The sequence below is a fragment of the Rhinolophus hipposideros genome (genome assembly GCF_964194185.1).
Source record: "Rhinolophus hipposideros genome assembly, chromosome: 14".
Taxonomy (NCBI): domain Eukaryota; kingdom Metazoa; phylum Chordata; class Mammalia; order Chiroptera; family Rhinolophidae; genus Rhinolophus; species Rhinolophus hipposideros.
In genome coordinates, this window is record NC_138060.1 from 32,680,995 (window position 1) to 32,696,136 (window position 15,142).

At 37.7% G+C, this 15,142-nt stretch overlaps 1 protein-coding gene across 7 annotated transcripts in view; it reads right to left on the reverse strand.

Moving 5' to 3' along the window:
* PPP2R3A (protein phosphatase 2 regulatory subunit B''alpha) overlaps window positions 1-15,142 on the reverse strand; it is a 140,315-nt gene that overhangs the window by 69,263 nt on the left and 55,910 nt on the right. For all 7 annotated transcript variants that reach the window (XM_081071559.1, XM_081071556.1, XM_081071560.1 and 4 more), the window contains 2 exons: window positions 11,524-11,627; window positions 5,722-5,824 (listed from right to left, as the gene is read on the reverse strand). In XM_081071559.1, the coding sequence (XP_080927685.1) occupies window positions 5,722-5,824; window positions 11,524-11,627 (207 nt within the window). The remainder of the gene's footprint in view (window positions 1-5,721; window positions 5,825-11,523; window positions 11,628-15,142) is intronic.

The window sequence follows — 15,142 nt, forward strand, 5'->3', positions numbered from 1 at the left end:
CCAGGTTTACTGTCATGTCATTTATGAATAGATATTTTTATTTCTTTCATTCATTCAATCTTAGAGGCATTCATTCTTATGCCTTTGTTTTCTCTTGTATAATTACTACAATATTAGAACAGTAGTGTGGATTTCGGCATCCTTGCCTTGTTTCTGATCTTAGTGGAAATGCCTCTGATTTTTCCTGTTAAATAAGGTACTGGCTTTAGCACTAAGGTATGTGTGCGCATGCCTGTGCATGCATGCATATGTGTATGTGTATACACACACACACACACACACACACACACACATATATACTGCGGGTGCCATAAAAATGTATACTCATCACTTGTATTCATCTTTTGTTACTGGTATATATTAAGTATTACAATTTTAATAGTTTTTTCCTTTATTAAAATGTATATACATTTTTTGGCACCCTCTCTCCATATATATTTATGTAAGTACCTCAAATACCTATTTTCTTGAGGTTTTTTTTTTTTAATGAATGGATGTTAAATTTTGTCAAGTCTTTTCAGCATCTATTGAGATAATCGTGATTTTTTTCCTTAGCTATGATATATAATATATATAGATCCTAATGCTGAGCCAACCTTGCCTTCCTGGAATAAATCCCACTGGTTTCTGTACATGCTGTTTAGTAATATTTTTATTTATTACTTTTTATCATTAATCATGAACTATGTACATTTGCTGTTTCCTTTTATGTACTGTCTTTACCTGGTTTAGGTATCATTGTTATATTTATTTCATAAAAGAAGCTATGGAGTTTTCCTTCCTTTCCAATTCTCTGAAAACTTTATTGAGCATTAGGACTATCTTGTCTTCGAGAGTGTGGTAGAATTCCCTTGTGAAACTACCTGGGCCTGGTGCTTTTCTATGGGGTAGTTCTTGTATTGGTTATCCTTGTAAATTGAAAATAATATATTTATACATTTAATTTTTACTCCATTCATTTTAGTGCCTTTATTTCCCTTTACACAGAATGATGATAATAGCACCCCTACCCTTATTTTCTCTTCTCCCTCTTTTCCCCCCTCACATTTTGTTGGCAATATTTTTACTTTTACATTGTTTGAGTTGTTTAAGTACTGTTCTGTAACCACAGCAAAATATTCTATAGTTTAGATGTTATACACTAAAATATTTTACAATCTTTTGACTTTATAAATAGTGGTAAACTGTATATAAACCAGTATATAAGGAATGCATTTTATTTCTTATGGGTCCAACGTCCAGTGTCCCTTGGGGCATTCAGAGGAGAATGTTCCAGGCATTGAGATTAAATAGACTTTTCCTTACTCTTCATCAGTTGTTTATAATCATGTCATATTTCAGTTTGCTTTGTTTAGGGCATGACTCTCTTACACAGTTGTTTCATTTTTCTTCAAGTATTTGATTGCTTTTCTTTAACTTGTTGATATAGAATGCTGTGCCTTCATCATACCCTCTAGTTTCCCTTTTCTCAAATATAACAAATATTGCATGGACTCCCTCCCTCCCTTTGACTCCCCTTTAAGGAGAACTTCTTCAAAGAGATATCCCAGTACCTTCTCTATTCTGGACTGGCTGCTTTTCAGTTGCCATCCTGGGACTTCCCTTCACTGCTTCTCTGAATTGAATCCACTGTTTCCTGGATCTCTTTCTTGGTGTGCTTAATCTGCTGTAGTATATATTCAAATACAGTCGTCCTCTACTATCTGCAGGTAATGCATTTCAAGACCACCAGTGGATTCCTGAAACCGTGGATAGTACTGAACCCTGTATATACTATGTTTTATTATATATATATGTCTATATTTAGATGTACATATAAATATATATCTATGATAGTTTAAAATTTATAAATAAGGCAAGGAAGAGATTAACAATAATAAAACCATTTTAATATACTGTAATAAAAGGTATGTAAATGGCTTTGAGGCCATTATTAAGTAAGGGTTACTTGAATACAAGCACTACAATACCACAACAGTTGATCTGACAATCAAAATGGCTACTACATGACTAACGGGCAGGTAGCATATACAGTGTGGATATGCTGGACAAAGAGAAGATTCATGTCCAGGGTGGGATGGTGCAAGACTTTATCATACTACTGAGAATGGAACATGATTTAAAACTTATGAATTTATTGTTTCTGGAATTTCCATTTAATATTTTTGGACTGTGGTTGATGGCATCTAACTGAAACTTTGGAAAACGAAACCACAAAAAAGAGGGGGTGGCTACTGTAATTCTCTAGGAAAATATAAGGCCCACTTTCTGAGTTTTTAAAAGTCTTCATTATAACCTCATACTGAATTGAAAACTTGGCAAGATATAGAATTCTGAGTTCAAATTCATTTCCCCAGAGTTGCCAATGAGAATCCAATACCATCCCAATTCTTGATCCTATGAAGGTGATCTTTTTTTCTCTCCGGAAGCTTTAAGTATCTTCTCTTCACAGTATTTTCCTACAATTTCAGGAAGACATGTTTATGTATGCCCCTTTTAAAATTATGATTCATTATGCTTGCCATTCAGTGGCTCCTTTCAACCAAAAGACTAGTGCTCTGTACTCACTTCATTCTATGGGCAGTGACTGGAGGGAGCATGAGAGGTTGGAGTGGGATCACATTCTGTTTTTGATCAGCTGCTGGTTACACAGGTGTGTTGTGTTTTCCCAAAGGAGGAAAACAGAAATTTCAAGGAATCCCATTGGGTTCCTGCTCTTTGGACCCAGCTTATCATCCCAGTCTCTCCAATTCTCTCCATTCTTTATTATTTCTTTAATGATTCTGTATTATTTCTTTGATGATTTCCTTCTTTCCATTTTTTCCCTTCTGTCTTCCCAAACTCCAGTTAGTTAGATGTTGAAATTCTTGAATCCGTCCTCTATGTGGCTTCTGTCTCTGTCTCTCTTTCTCTCCCTTGTGTGCGTGCACATGCATGTATGAGCATGCCCGCGAGATCCTTAACTTTAGTTTCCAGGACTTATGTTGAAATTTTTAATTTTAGCACCTACATTTTAAAATTCTAACAACTCTTTTTTGTGTTAGCATTCTGTTCTCATAATATTCTATTCTTGTTTTATATAATAAATCAGAATATAGTAATTCTTTTTTTAAAAGAATTTAATTTTTAGAACAGTGTTAGATTTACACAGAATTTGAGAAGATGGCATAGAGTTCCCATATACCCTGCATCCAGTTTCCCCCATTATTAATACCTTATATTAGTGTTAGTTACAATAAATTATTATCGATACATTACTATTATTAAAGGCCATACTTTATTCATATTTCCTTAGTTTTTATCTACTGTCTTTTATCTGTTCCAGTATTCCATCCAGGATCCCATGTTACATTCAGTTGTCATGCCCCCTTAGGCACCTTTCAGGTATGACAGTTTCTCAGGTTTTCCTTGGTTTGATGACCTTGACAGTTTTGAGGAGTACTGGTCAGATACTATCTAGGATTCTCCTTTATTGGAATGTGTCTTAACATGCTTTATTGTATATTTTGTTAGTTTATTTATGCTTGTGAGTAAATGCCAGGCTATACTTCATAATGCCAGGTAAGAAGTCAACTGTCAATTGTTCTGAATACCAACTTTCAATAAATCCCCATTTCTAACACTTTTGATCAGATCTGCGAACCCTGAGTTTACAGCCTCTGGGATCCTAATGAGCAGCGTAAAGCAGAATAGTATAGTTCTCTCCTGCAGCCCGTACACAGCCCCTTGTTCTGTGCTGTGGTTTCCTTAGCCTGCTTCCACTTTCTATCTTCAGGAAATACTGAAATCTCATATACATCAATTTTTTTCCCTCCTCTGTTCTTCACCATCGTATTCACTTTCATTGGTTTATTCCTTTCCAATTTCTATATTTTAAGTTAAGAGGAGTTTCAAAAAATGGAAGGAGAATGTATCTATTCAGTCTATCATCTCTTACCGGAAGACTCCACAAGTCCACTTCTCACATAAAAATAAAATTTCTCCTTAAATTTAAGGGAAGGAAGTATAAATGTCCACTAACTCAAAATTAATAGCTTTGTTGTTGTTTGTTTGTAATTATCTTGGTATAGGCTCAATTTATATTCTTGTTGAAAATTTTATTAAAGCTTCTGGTAAAAATCAGGTAGGATCCCCACAGAGAAAGAATTCACCCATATGAACCTTTCATGAAGGGACTATGTGCATAGCATGGGCAGGTTATGAGAACAACAAACAATGGAATGGTGAGGCACCGGGGATGAGAGACTGAAGGGTACTGTACAATCCCTGGGGCCAAAGGGACAAGGGCAGGAGCAGTGTTATGGGAGCCCAGAAAGGCTCTAGGACTGTGAAGAAGCAGAAGCTGTATTAAAGAGAGATACAGTTACTGTGCTGAAGCAGAGAGAGGGGAAGAAATGCCAACTCCTCTCTCCTCTGCCCTCCCATCTCTGGCAGTGCTATACATTGTTCAGACTCAAGCAGAAGCTAGTCAGAAAAAGATGCAGTTTGTAAGAGTCAAGGTGGAACTAAGAATGGACCAAGGGGCTGAGGATAAGGGGTGGATAGGGAACTGTTATTAAAACTGTTTTATTAGCAATATAGTTCTCATATTTGCGATTTCACAAAAGATAAATAGGAATATGTAACACTGGACATTATTATGTATAATGGTCTTGATTAAACGTAAACAACTATTAAAAATCCTCATTCTAATGAGTACTTTTTCAAGGGGAACAAAAACATGTAGCAGATGATTATCTAAGGATAATCAAGGCCATCATGCAAATTAAGACAAGCTCAAAGACCCTGAACATAAATCATACCCAAACTTCATATTCTGAACGTGAAAAATTGTTACTATAATTAAAAAATCTATGTCATATGGTGTTAGAAGGCAGGAGTGGTTACCCTAGGGTGGCAGTGACTAGGAGGGAGCATGAGTGACTTTGGGGGTACTGGTGATGTTTTATTTCTTGGTCTGGTGCTGGCTACACAGATGTGCTTATGTTGTGAAAACTCACTGATTGGTGCACTTGTGATTTATGTGGGGTTTTTTTGTGTGTTTATGTTGTATGTCAACAAAAATCTTTTAAAAAAGTGATGACAGCCATGAATACAATTTAAGGAAAAACAACTATGTCAGTGCATTTTTCTGCCCTTCGTCAGGCATCCTAACAGTCCACAGGATTTATTGGAACAATTAAACAATGATGTGCATTCAACAGAAATGAAAGTCAGACCTTAGCTTCAAGGCATTTATGATTTGCTTAGGAAAACCAAATATTTATATGTGAAATTAAGACTATTACCAAGCAATATATGAGGGTATGAAGTAAAAACAGAGTCAATATTAGCATGGAGCTGATTCTCAACAGAAGGCCTACATATAAATCCTCTCCGAGTGGGCTCTTTCTGTTGGAGAACTTTCTCTTTAACTTAATAAAGGTCAACTAGACCAAATGCCTGGCTTCAGAAGGTGCTTCAGTGACTGCTGTGGGTGGGCAAGGGAGGCTGAGTGACTCCTCTCTTCTGCTTCAGCGGGAGTAGCTTTATACTATGGGTTCTTTGTTAATTTCCATTTAACAAAAGAATTTTGCTAGTAAAACAAGCACGAAAACCACTCTTCTAGAAATCTGACCTATAGATCTGTGTATCTCAATTGATATACTTTACATTTCGAAAACTTAAAAAACCTCTGAAACTCTTAGAATATACTCATTTTAAAAATGAGATGAAAATTACCTGAAGTAAAGGAATAAAATCCTCCTGTTCCAGAGAGCTGCAGCTGGGCTTTGCTAGAAGACAGATAAACTTGGAGGCGTCATCATGATGATTATTCAGCAGCCTGTAGAAAGAAACAACTGCTTAGGAAGACTGGCTATGTGAACAATGACTACAATATCAACGACTGGAAATTTCAGTCTGATCGGAAGGCCATTTAGATCAAGAATCAAGTGCTCTCTTTTCAATGATTAAAAAAAAACAATTTTTCCATGCTTTTAATTTTGTCAAAGAACATCTAAATAAAAGCTCAATAACAAGAAGGTATATTATTTTTGTTGCATGCTTCTGGGGCTGAGACTCCAGAGACAATTGCATTAACGCGGGTAACAATACACTTGAAGGAGAATGTCCGTTCAGGGTTAGCACAGTACACCTGGGACCAGAATTCCAGAGCTACCCACCAGCCAAAAGGGCCCACTATGCATCACGCGGGATGTAAACTTCTGTTTGGCCAGGTTGGCAGACATGTTCAGGGCCATCCTAAAAGGGGGTTTTTGAAATTAGATTTTGAAGGATCAGGCTTAAAAAAAACCAAAAATGAATACCATAGTTAAGTGTTTGAGCTCCAAGAATTCCTTACATCCAATTTCCAATTGCTGGACATTTCCATTTGGATACTATACTCTGACAGCAAAGTCAAAATATCAAAAACCATATTTAAAACCTTCCTCTCAAAGTCAATCCTTTTCATGGACATCTATTTTTGTTATTGGTGGTACCATCCTGAGTTATCTGGGCTTGAAATTTTGAAGTCATTTTAAACTTATTTCTCTTCTTTATTTTCCACATCCAATTAGTTTCCAAATTTTCTTGATTTCCTTCCTTAATCATTTATTGAATGCTAAATATGTGCCAGATACTGTGTCTGGCCTGGGATACCTGGGGTACAAAGAAAATAAGAAGCAGTTTTGTGCTAAGAAGCTTATAGTCTAGTGAGAGAGCTACACCAGTAAGGTTATAGTCCTATGTGACAGCCACAACAGTAGTAATAAGCACAGGGTGTCGTGGAAGGTACAGGTGGCCAATGAGATTCCTGAAAAAGGGGAAGTAGGAAAGAAGGTTGCTGTGGGTCAAGAGAGTCGCACATACAAATGCCTAGCATGAGAGTGCATGGAATATTTGGGCAATTTCAAGCACTGGGTGGTAAGAGAAGGGGACATGAGGATGTAGGATCGGATCCTAGAGTCCTTTTTATGTTAGGTCAGGAAGCCTAGACTTCAGCCTATTCCATAGAAGAATTTTAACATGGATAGTGACATGATCAAATGTATTTTTCAAAAATATTAAGCCAAAATCTTTAATAGGCCTCAGCATGGATACTGGCAGTGGGAGACAGAAAGGGGCAAATGGTTGAAATGAAAAAATGTTATAGTTGATAGGTGGGGGTGATAGGTGGGGTTGATAGTTGATGGGTGGGGGTAAGGATAAGGGAATGGGTAAAAGGGGTAAGTCGACGATGACTCCCAGGTTTCTAGCTTAGTCCACTAGGTGCTTGGAATACAGGACAGAAATACTGGAGACCTGAGGAATATTTCCTCAAAATGCTTTATTCAACCATTCCTTCCTTTTTATTTCCATTATGCCATCAAGTCCAGGGTCTTATTATTTCATGCTGAGACTCAGAAGGGAAGAGAGTCATAACAGCTTCAGTGTTCACCCAATCTTATATCATAGATAATTCTTCATTCTAAAGCATCCTTTGATTATATAATCCCTCCTTTTCAAAAATGTTCCGTAGCTCTCTACTACTTATGTGAGGAAGTCTAAATGCCTAAGTTGGATATTGAAGGCCTCTAATTAGGCTGCAGCCTGCCTGTCTACCTATCTTACTGCTTTGCTAAATGGAGCTTCCACTCCCGGCTGCTGGCCTGACCCACTATTCTCGGAGTGTTTCATGTGCATTCTTGCCTCTGTGCCATTTCTCATGCTGTTCTGCTCTCCTAAAACACCACCCCTCCCAACTTTGCTCTCTGAATGTTGGCTATTCTTTAAGATCCAGCTAATAACCCACCTCTTTCAAAAAGCCTTCTCTGACAACTAAATTCCTTAGTGATCTTTGTACTATTTAATTTATATATATTATTTATAGCACTGTACTGTTAGCTTTTTTTAATCTCTCTGGCACCTAAAGGGAAGGCAAAGTTATAGCTCTTTCTTTAGCACTCACCATAGTAACTTTCACGAAGAAGAGTCTCAAAAAATGTTTGTGATCTGACTAACAGATGTATACTTAAGTGACTTCATTTGTGATTGTTAAAGTTATATATGATATTTATATTTATCCTCATCATTCTTTAGTGTGCTCAAGGCCCCCAAAGTTACATATACGTTTCACAAAAAGATTCGTGCAATACCTGCTGATGGGAACCACCTCCTAGGACTGGAAAACGAGTAGCATGATCACAACAAAAAGGCAGTGAAGTCTTTGGAAAGGAGCACTTTATAAAGAAAAGATAGCACTGCTATATAAAACCTGCACAGACATGACAGCTGAGAGCTACTCTGAAAGGGAAAAGTTAAATCAGGTATGGCCTTTTGCTGTTAGAAGCATGACAGAAAGAAAAGGTAAATTACGATTTACAACCAATGCTGTGGCTGGTGAACTCTGTATGGCAGGAGAAAGGAGATAATAAAAGTCGTGAAAGCTGGAGAAAGAAGATAAACATAGCTATTCTAGACCGGTATCTTCCAGAGCTCTTAAGACAAAATCTTGTTTTGTGAATGGACAAATGACACGTTGACATCAAAAGGTAAAAAGAAAGTAAAGCATAAAAGAGTTAGAGCAGCATTACTGACTCCATTGAGAGGACCTCCACCACAAAGGTGGTAATCTAGGAACTCAAACAAAAAAGCTGTGGAGCGATGTCTTTCCCCTAAAAATGCCCTGACTGTAAGAAACACAGATGTCAGAATACAGATATGAAATGGGCAGTAGGGGAGGGAAAGAAGGGAGAGCAGAGGCAGGGGAACAAGGGTCCACTAAGGTGTTTGTCCACAAACAACTCGGAGGAGGGCCAGGAAGTGTCCACCCCAAGAAGCACATGGACCAGAGGGAAATTATTTCCTGTTATGCTGTTACTTTTGTATTTGACTTTATTTTTTCAAATTATATAGAGCATATTATTGGAGCAAGTCAGCACACATATGTGTATGTCAATATGCTTTAATTCTGCCAGTTATATTTTGTACTTGAAAGTTTTAATACACTATACTTTGGTCCAGGTTGCTTTAGCAAAGGGTACTACTTGTTAAAAAAATTACAAAAATAAACACGTCTTTTTCAAGGTCAGAGTGGGAACTCATGCTTAGTTGCTTAACCTTGCCAAATAGCCACACTTGGGATCTCCCTTAAAGCACCCTGGCTTTTAAAAGACATTTTATTAGGTTGGTGCAGAAATAATTGCAGTTAAAAAAAAAAAAAAAAAAAATCCAAAAACCGCAATTACTTTTGCACCAACCTAATAAAAGCTCAGAAAGGCGCTCCCCACTAGAGGGCGCTCCAACCATTTTAGTATCTGGCCAGAAACTAAACCTTACCTATAGAGAGAGACATACATTTATCTATTCATAGAATTTTTTTAATGCAAAAAAAGGGACAGTTGCTCATGCTATATAACTTCATATAGTACCTGCAGTTCCTAAAATGAAGACTTGTGCTTCATCTTTTTCCTCCTACAGAAATTTCTTTTCCCTAGAGATAAAATTAAAATGATTCATCTCAATAAAGGAATACAGCTGTTGTGGCTGCTGCTCTATCCAACAACATAAATGTCCACCGTCTCTCAGTAACACAAAGTCTTAAGACAAAAAAACTGGCTGTTACTGTCCTTAACATGATGAAGTGAACTGCAGGTAAATCAAATTGGATACGAGTTTTCCTTTGCTATGGTCAGCCTCAGGCTCACAAACATAGGGCCCTAGAATATTCAAAACAACTTAGAATATAAGGGTTACAGTTCTCTCTGGCTCTAATCTGTTGTAGAATAGACTTATTTTTTTTTAAATCTCCCAGCTTCTTTAGTTTTCTGTTAACAATCAAAGTTCATTTCTTGCTGCTTTCCCAGATGTTAGATGGTTTTTGCTAAAAATGCTGAAGTCAGTGGCCGAAGATACCTTGACAAGAGCTGTGCCATATCCCTATTCTTTCTACCCCTGGTTCACATTCCAGCTGCGGCCTTTTCAGGGCCTGGCACCCACCCACCAGGACAAAAGAAACTCGCTGAGTGAAAGCTAGAACATCTACACATTTTGCGTTCCTGAATTTTGCTACTGTTATATACTGATTTAAAATAACAATAATTCTAACTAATAGACCATTGGACCTCCCACCTGAAGTCCTGGCTTTAATGGTGGGGTAAGGAGAGGGAATCCAAGCCAACTTCCCCACTGTTCTGGTCCTAGGCTCTATTTTCTTCCTCCAGGTTCTAGGCTGCCAGAATTATCCCATGGTAAATGCCAATTCCTTTGCTGGTTTATTCGTGGATAATTAGTGCGTTTTTGCTATTTGTAGCCTCCAAGGAATTCCTTTACTTTTAGGACTGCTTATCCACACAGTAAAAACAAAAAAACATTTCTTAGATTTTATCCCACAATTTTCTATTTGGTATAGGAGAGGTGGAATGGTGAACATGGTACTAACTTTGGAATGTCATCCAGATAATGTATGAAGAACGATTCTCCTATGGCACTTTTAGTCCTTGGCATCTGGACAACTTAGAACTATTCCCTGTAACAAAATGACTAAAATTCACCTGGAAAACATGAATCATTTGCAACTTTTAGCTTTAGTGCAATTCTTTAAAAGAAGTCCATTAACTGGTAGTCTTATATACTCTGATTAATTCTACTGTAATGAATGAAGAACTCAGTGAACTCAACTTGCTGCAAGATTTAAAAAAATAAGAATACATTTATTAATCACCTACTATGTCCTCAAGGATTACACCTAAGGGCTTTTAGGTGGCATAAAGGGATTAGAAGGCATCTGTAAGCTGAATTCTGCTGCTACTGCATGGGGATTTTAAATAATGATGATGAAGGTGAATAGCATTCCCCAAGAGTTTACCAGGAAGAGTATCTAGCCCAGAAAAGGTGAGAAGAACATATATGAAGAAAACTGATCAGTTAAAAAAGGTAGAAGGGGCAAGCTATGACATTCCCTTAAAATGTATAAATATATCAAGAAATAACTCTTAAAGAAGAAGGGAGAAAAAAACAAGATAGTTGGGTTTGAAGAAAACTTGTCAGGATGTAAAAATCCAGGAGTATCCTGATAAATGTACTACTCCTTCGTTCCTTAACTGTAGCTTTCAAAAATTAATGACTAAAATTTATTAGAATTCAGTTATTTTTAATAACTCAACTAGATAGAATTCTAAATTGGATGGTATGAGAATGGAAGCTGTATTATCATGTGAAACATGTGGTCTGCTCCCCTAAAAGGAAAATCTTTACTTTTATGTCACCACTGCAAGAGTCAAATCCTAAGGCCGAAATTTAACAAGAAAAACTAAGAAACTATCAAATAGTTATTAAACAGGTATTTCTGAAGATCTGTTTTGCTTATTAGAGACATATAAGATTTGTGTGTGGATATATATGGTTGTGAATCATTGAATTTTACTTCTTGAAATAAAAGGTAAAGGAAAAATTATGAGTAGAATAAGTGAACTTTGAGTAGAATAAGTGAACTTTATAAAGCATGTCAATAGGACCAGACGGCTCTTTGCCAGTCTCAGAATTAACTGCTCATATACTTACTTTGCCCACATGGCAATGAATGACTGTGCTGACACAAATCCTGTCTTCTCTCCCCCTGCAGCCCTGAACATGGGGGCTTTCCAATAGAGAGGACAGCCACAGACCTGCAAATAAAACATAAGTAGTGTAAGGAGCAGTGAAGAGATGACATGGCCAAAGAAAGGGCCTTTGTGGCTTTTACTCTTCATGCCACAGTGGACAAAAGGGCCCTTGGGGAGGCAAACTGGGACAGAGGCAAATATATCAACTAGCGTAGACTCAGAGAGCGACAGAGGGGAAACCAAGTAAGATGATTACATGTTAATGAAGAAAATGGAAATCCGTTTACATTTTCTCCAAGTTAATTTTAATGATGTTTCTTTCCCCTACCCTGATAGTTAAAGCAACCAGTCTCCCTTCCGACCACTCTTACATCATATATTTTTTACCCTCTAGAAAGAAAAAGAAATGACTGAATGTCATGGTTGTATATGCTCTTTCTTCCTATGGCAGAAAACTATAGCCACCTTTATTACTCTGTCACTTAGCGTTAATACACTCTACCATCTATCTCTCCCTCACTCCTTTGCTTATTATGTTATTAAGCCCCAAGTTCAAGAACCTATGTTCAAGAAAATAGCTGTCAAATCTATTTAAATGGTTATAATTCAGGTAAAAGATGAAAGGTAAAAATCAAAATGCTATAATGTATTTATATATTACAAGCTACCACAAATGACTACATATTATAAAAACATTAGGAAGAACTGGAAATAAATATAAAACTACAATACCCTAAAGGGTGATAATTTTTGTCTCCCTCAATAAAAAGCTCTTTCTTTCCATTAAAAAAAGTATTCTTATACTCTTATGAGAAAAGTGTTCTTACCAAATCCACGTTTTTTTCCTAGAGAGAAAATTCTTCCCTTTTAGTGGTAATATCTAAATATTAGCAGAGTCTCCAAATGTTCCCAATTTTGTATACACTCGTACACATAAAACATACTCACAAATTTGGAACTCTTCAAAGTCACATCTTATTAAAGATATTCTTACTATTCATATTAGATGTAGGATCTGTTGAGCCTTCATCATTCTACAAAGGGAAGCTCTCTTTGGGAAGCTGACTACATAGGAATCCATATTAGGTTAGGTAAAGTTACACCGGTATGAGGCCTTACTGCACCGGGCGGGCGGGGGGAGTGGGGTCCCCACAGAAGACTGAATAGTACCCAGTCTGCGATTAGGCATGCTGAGAGAACACCAAAGGCTGTTGGGTTCACGTCAGAGAGGAGGATATGGAAGGTGAGATTCAAGCCAAGGGAGGGCAGAAATAAGAGGAGAGGTTGCTCCTGCCAGGGCCACTAAAGCATGTTCTGCAAGCAGGACGGAATTTAAGATTTCTTACGTCCAGAGGTCCAGAAGTCAAATACCTCCACTAAGGTCAAGAATGAAGGAAAGGTGTTGCTTAGCAACCAAATGGATTTGTTGATTGTGTAAATTATGAGTGCCAAGGTACAAAACTCACAATTAATATACTTTGGGTTGTAAACTGTCAAATCCACTTTCCCCAATACCAATCTTTTCTTTCATGCATAATGATGGCTTGCCAAGAAAATGCTCTTAGATGTGACACGCTATTGGCAACTGCTGGGAAAGCTGAAACAATAGTCTGTATTATGGAGGTGGGGATGCAGAACCACAACGCAGAAAGTACAGGGAGAGATTGAAACGGGCTCGCCAAAGTGCTTGAAACTCCCACCATTAGTCACTCATGGATTTTTCAGAATTGGAAGGAGTTAGGAGTCTTCTAGCTCAATCTTGAGCAGTGGTCACCAGCCTCAGTTGAAACACTTCCAAGAGCTGTGTGCTTACCGCTTCCCATGCGGCTGCTTCCACTATTAAAGTACTTTCATTCCCTTGGATTACAGTCTTTTCCCCATAAGACTCCTGTTAAAAGGCACATATGTCAGCTCGTAAGTAGTAAGTCACTGAGAGATTAACTCTCATAAACTTATTATGACCCAGAAGCAAAATCCTAAGAGATACGGTACAGAATGGATATGTTTAGAAGTAGATTGGAAACGGTTGACTTATGTTGCTCATAGTGGGGTACCCTGAGTAAACAAGGGTTAGGAAGCACGATGATATCAGGCCCTTGGAGAAAATGCCCAAGGGAAAAATGAGAGGGGCAGTGAATGGCAAGGGCTGTAGACCTTGCACGTAGACTATTGAAAAAAAGAAGTCTGGCTGGCCTGCATTTGCTTCAAGAGATCAATAAGAACATACGAGTAAATGTTAATCTGAGGACAACTGAATGCAGGCTTTTATAACGAAAGAGAGAACAAGCTGGTGTGAAGACTTTTTACAAAGGAAGAGAATGGATGACAAGTGGGAATGCACAGGGAGACACAGATGATGGGTTTAGGAAATTTAGATTTAGAGGAAGAAGAGTCAGTGTGTGTGTAGTAAGCAAAGTTGCTAGAGCCAAGAAAACTTGAGTAACACTTTTAATTTGATCTAAGAATGGCCTAACATAAAGAACTGAAAGTAAGGTTGTCTTATAATACACACAAGAAGAGATGATCACCCAATATTTGCAATGTTCTTTAACATTTTAAAATGTCTCACACTTGTTATTTCATTTGCTCCTCATGTGATCCCTATGCAATAGAGGGCAGGTATTTTTATCCCACTCTGCAGATGAAGAAATCAAGGTACAGAGGGTAGCTTAAAGCCACAGGCACGATGGGTCAAGATGGTGCTACCTCACTCAGAAGAGAGGGGCTGGAGGGCTTTGGATGGTTCAGAAGACAGTTGCATTTTTCCCTCCTCAACTTTCTGCCAGAGGCCCAGTCTCTAACAAATGCTTTTCTTACTATTCCTCAGATTCTGTTCCTACATTGCTTTTGTCCTTCTTAGGTTCATTCTCGCTTCATTTCTTCTCCATCATCACTTAAAGCTGTGGAAACAAGTACACACCACGCTGAGAATTTAATCAGAAATGGGCATTAGTCTCTCCAGGGCTGTTTGAGGTTGAACATGAACAAGTTGAACTTCACCAGCGGATGCAGATTTCATAAACACACAGTTTTCTCTGCACTTAAAAAACAGATCCGTCTCGACAGCTATACTTAAGTGTCACTAAGAGGACACTGCAAACGCGAGCTGGCCTTCCAAATAAATTACAATAATCCCTAAAAATGTTCATTTAACTGCCCCGACCACCTCTGCCCTTGCTGTCCCTACATGTCTTTCTTCTCCCTTTCAAGTGACCAACCTCTCGTGAGAAAACAAGCCCACTCTGCAGGTGCAGAGTTCACTGCCCGATGGCAGAGAAGATGGGTCTGCACAGCAAAGAATGGCTGAAAATAAGGATGGCATAGTGAGTGCTAACAGACTGCCACAGTCAGGTAAAAGCTGGGTTAGATGGGGGTTAACTAACTGGAAGGCGCGATTAAATGAATTTTTAAAATAAATGATTTTAACAATGAAGAGGCAAAATCCAACAAAATGAACTGATACAGTAATCCAAAACAAAACAATACAAACCAATACACTCGTGATATCTTCTGAGGTCATTACATATATTCTCATTTTTATATGCAACAGTAATTTTAAGTTTTTAAAGGTATGAGCA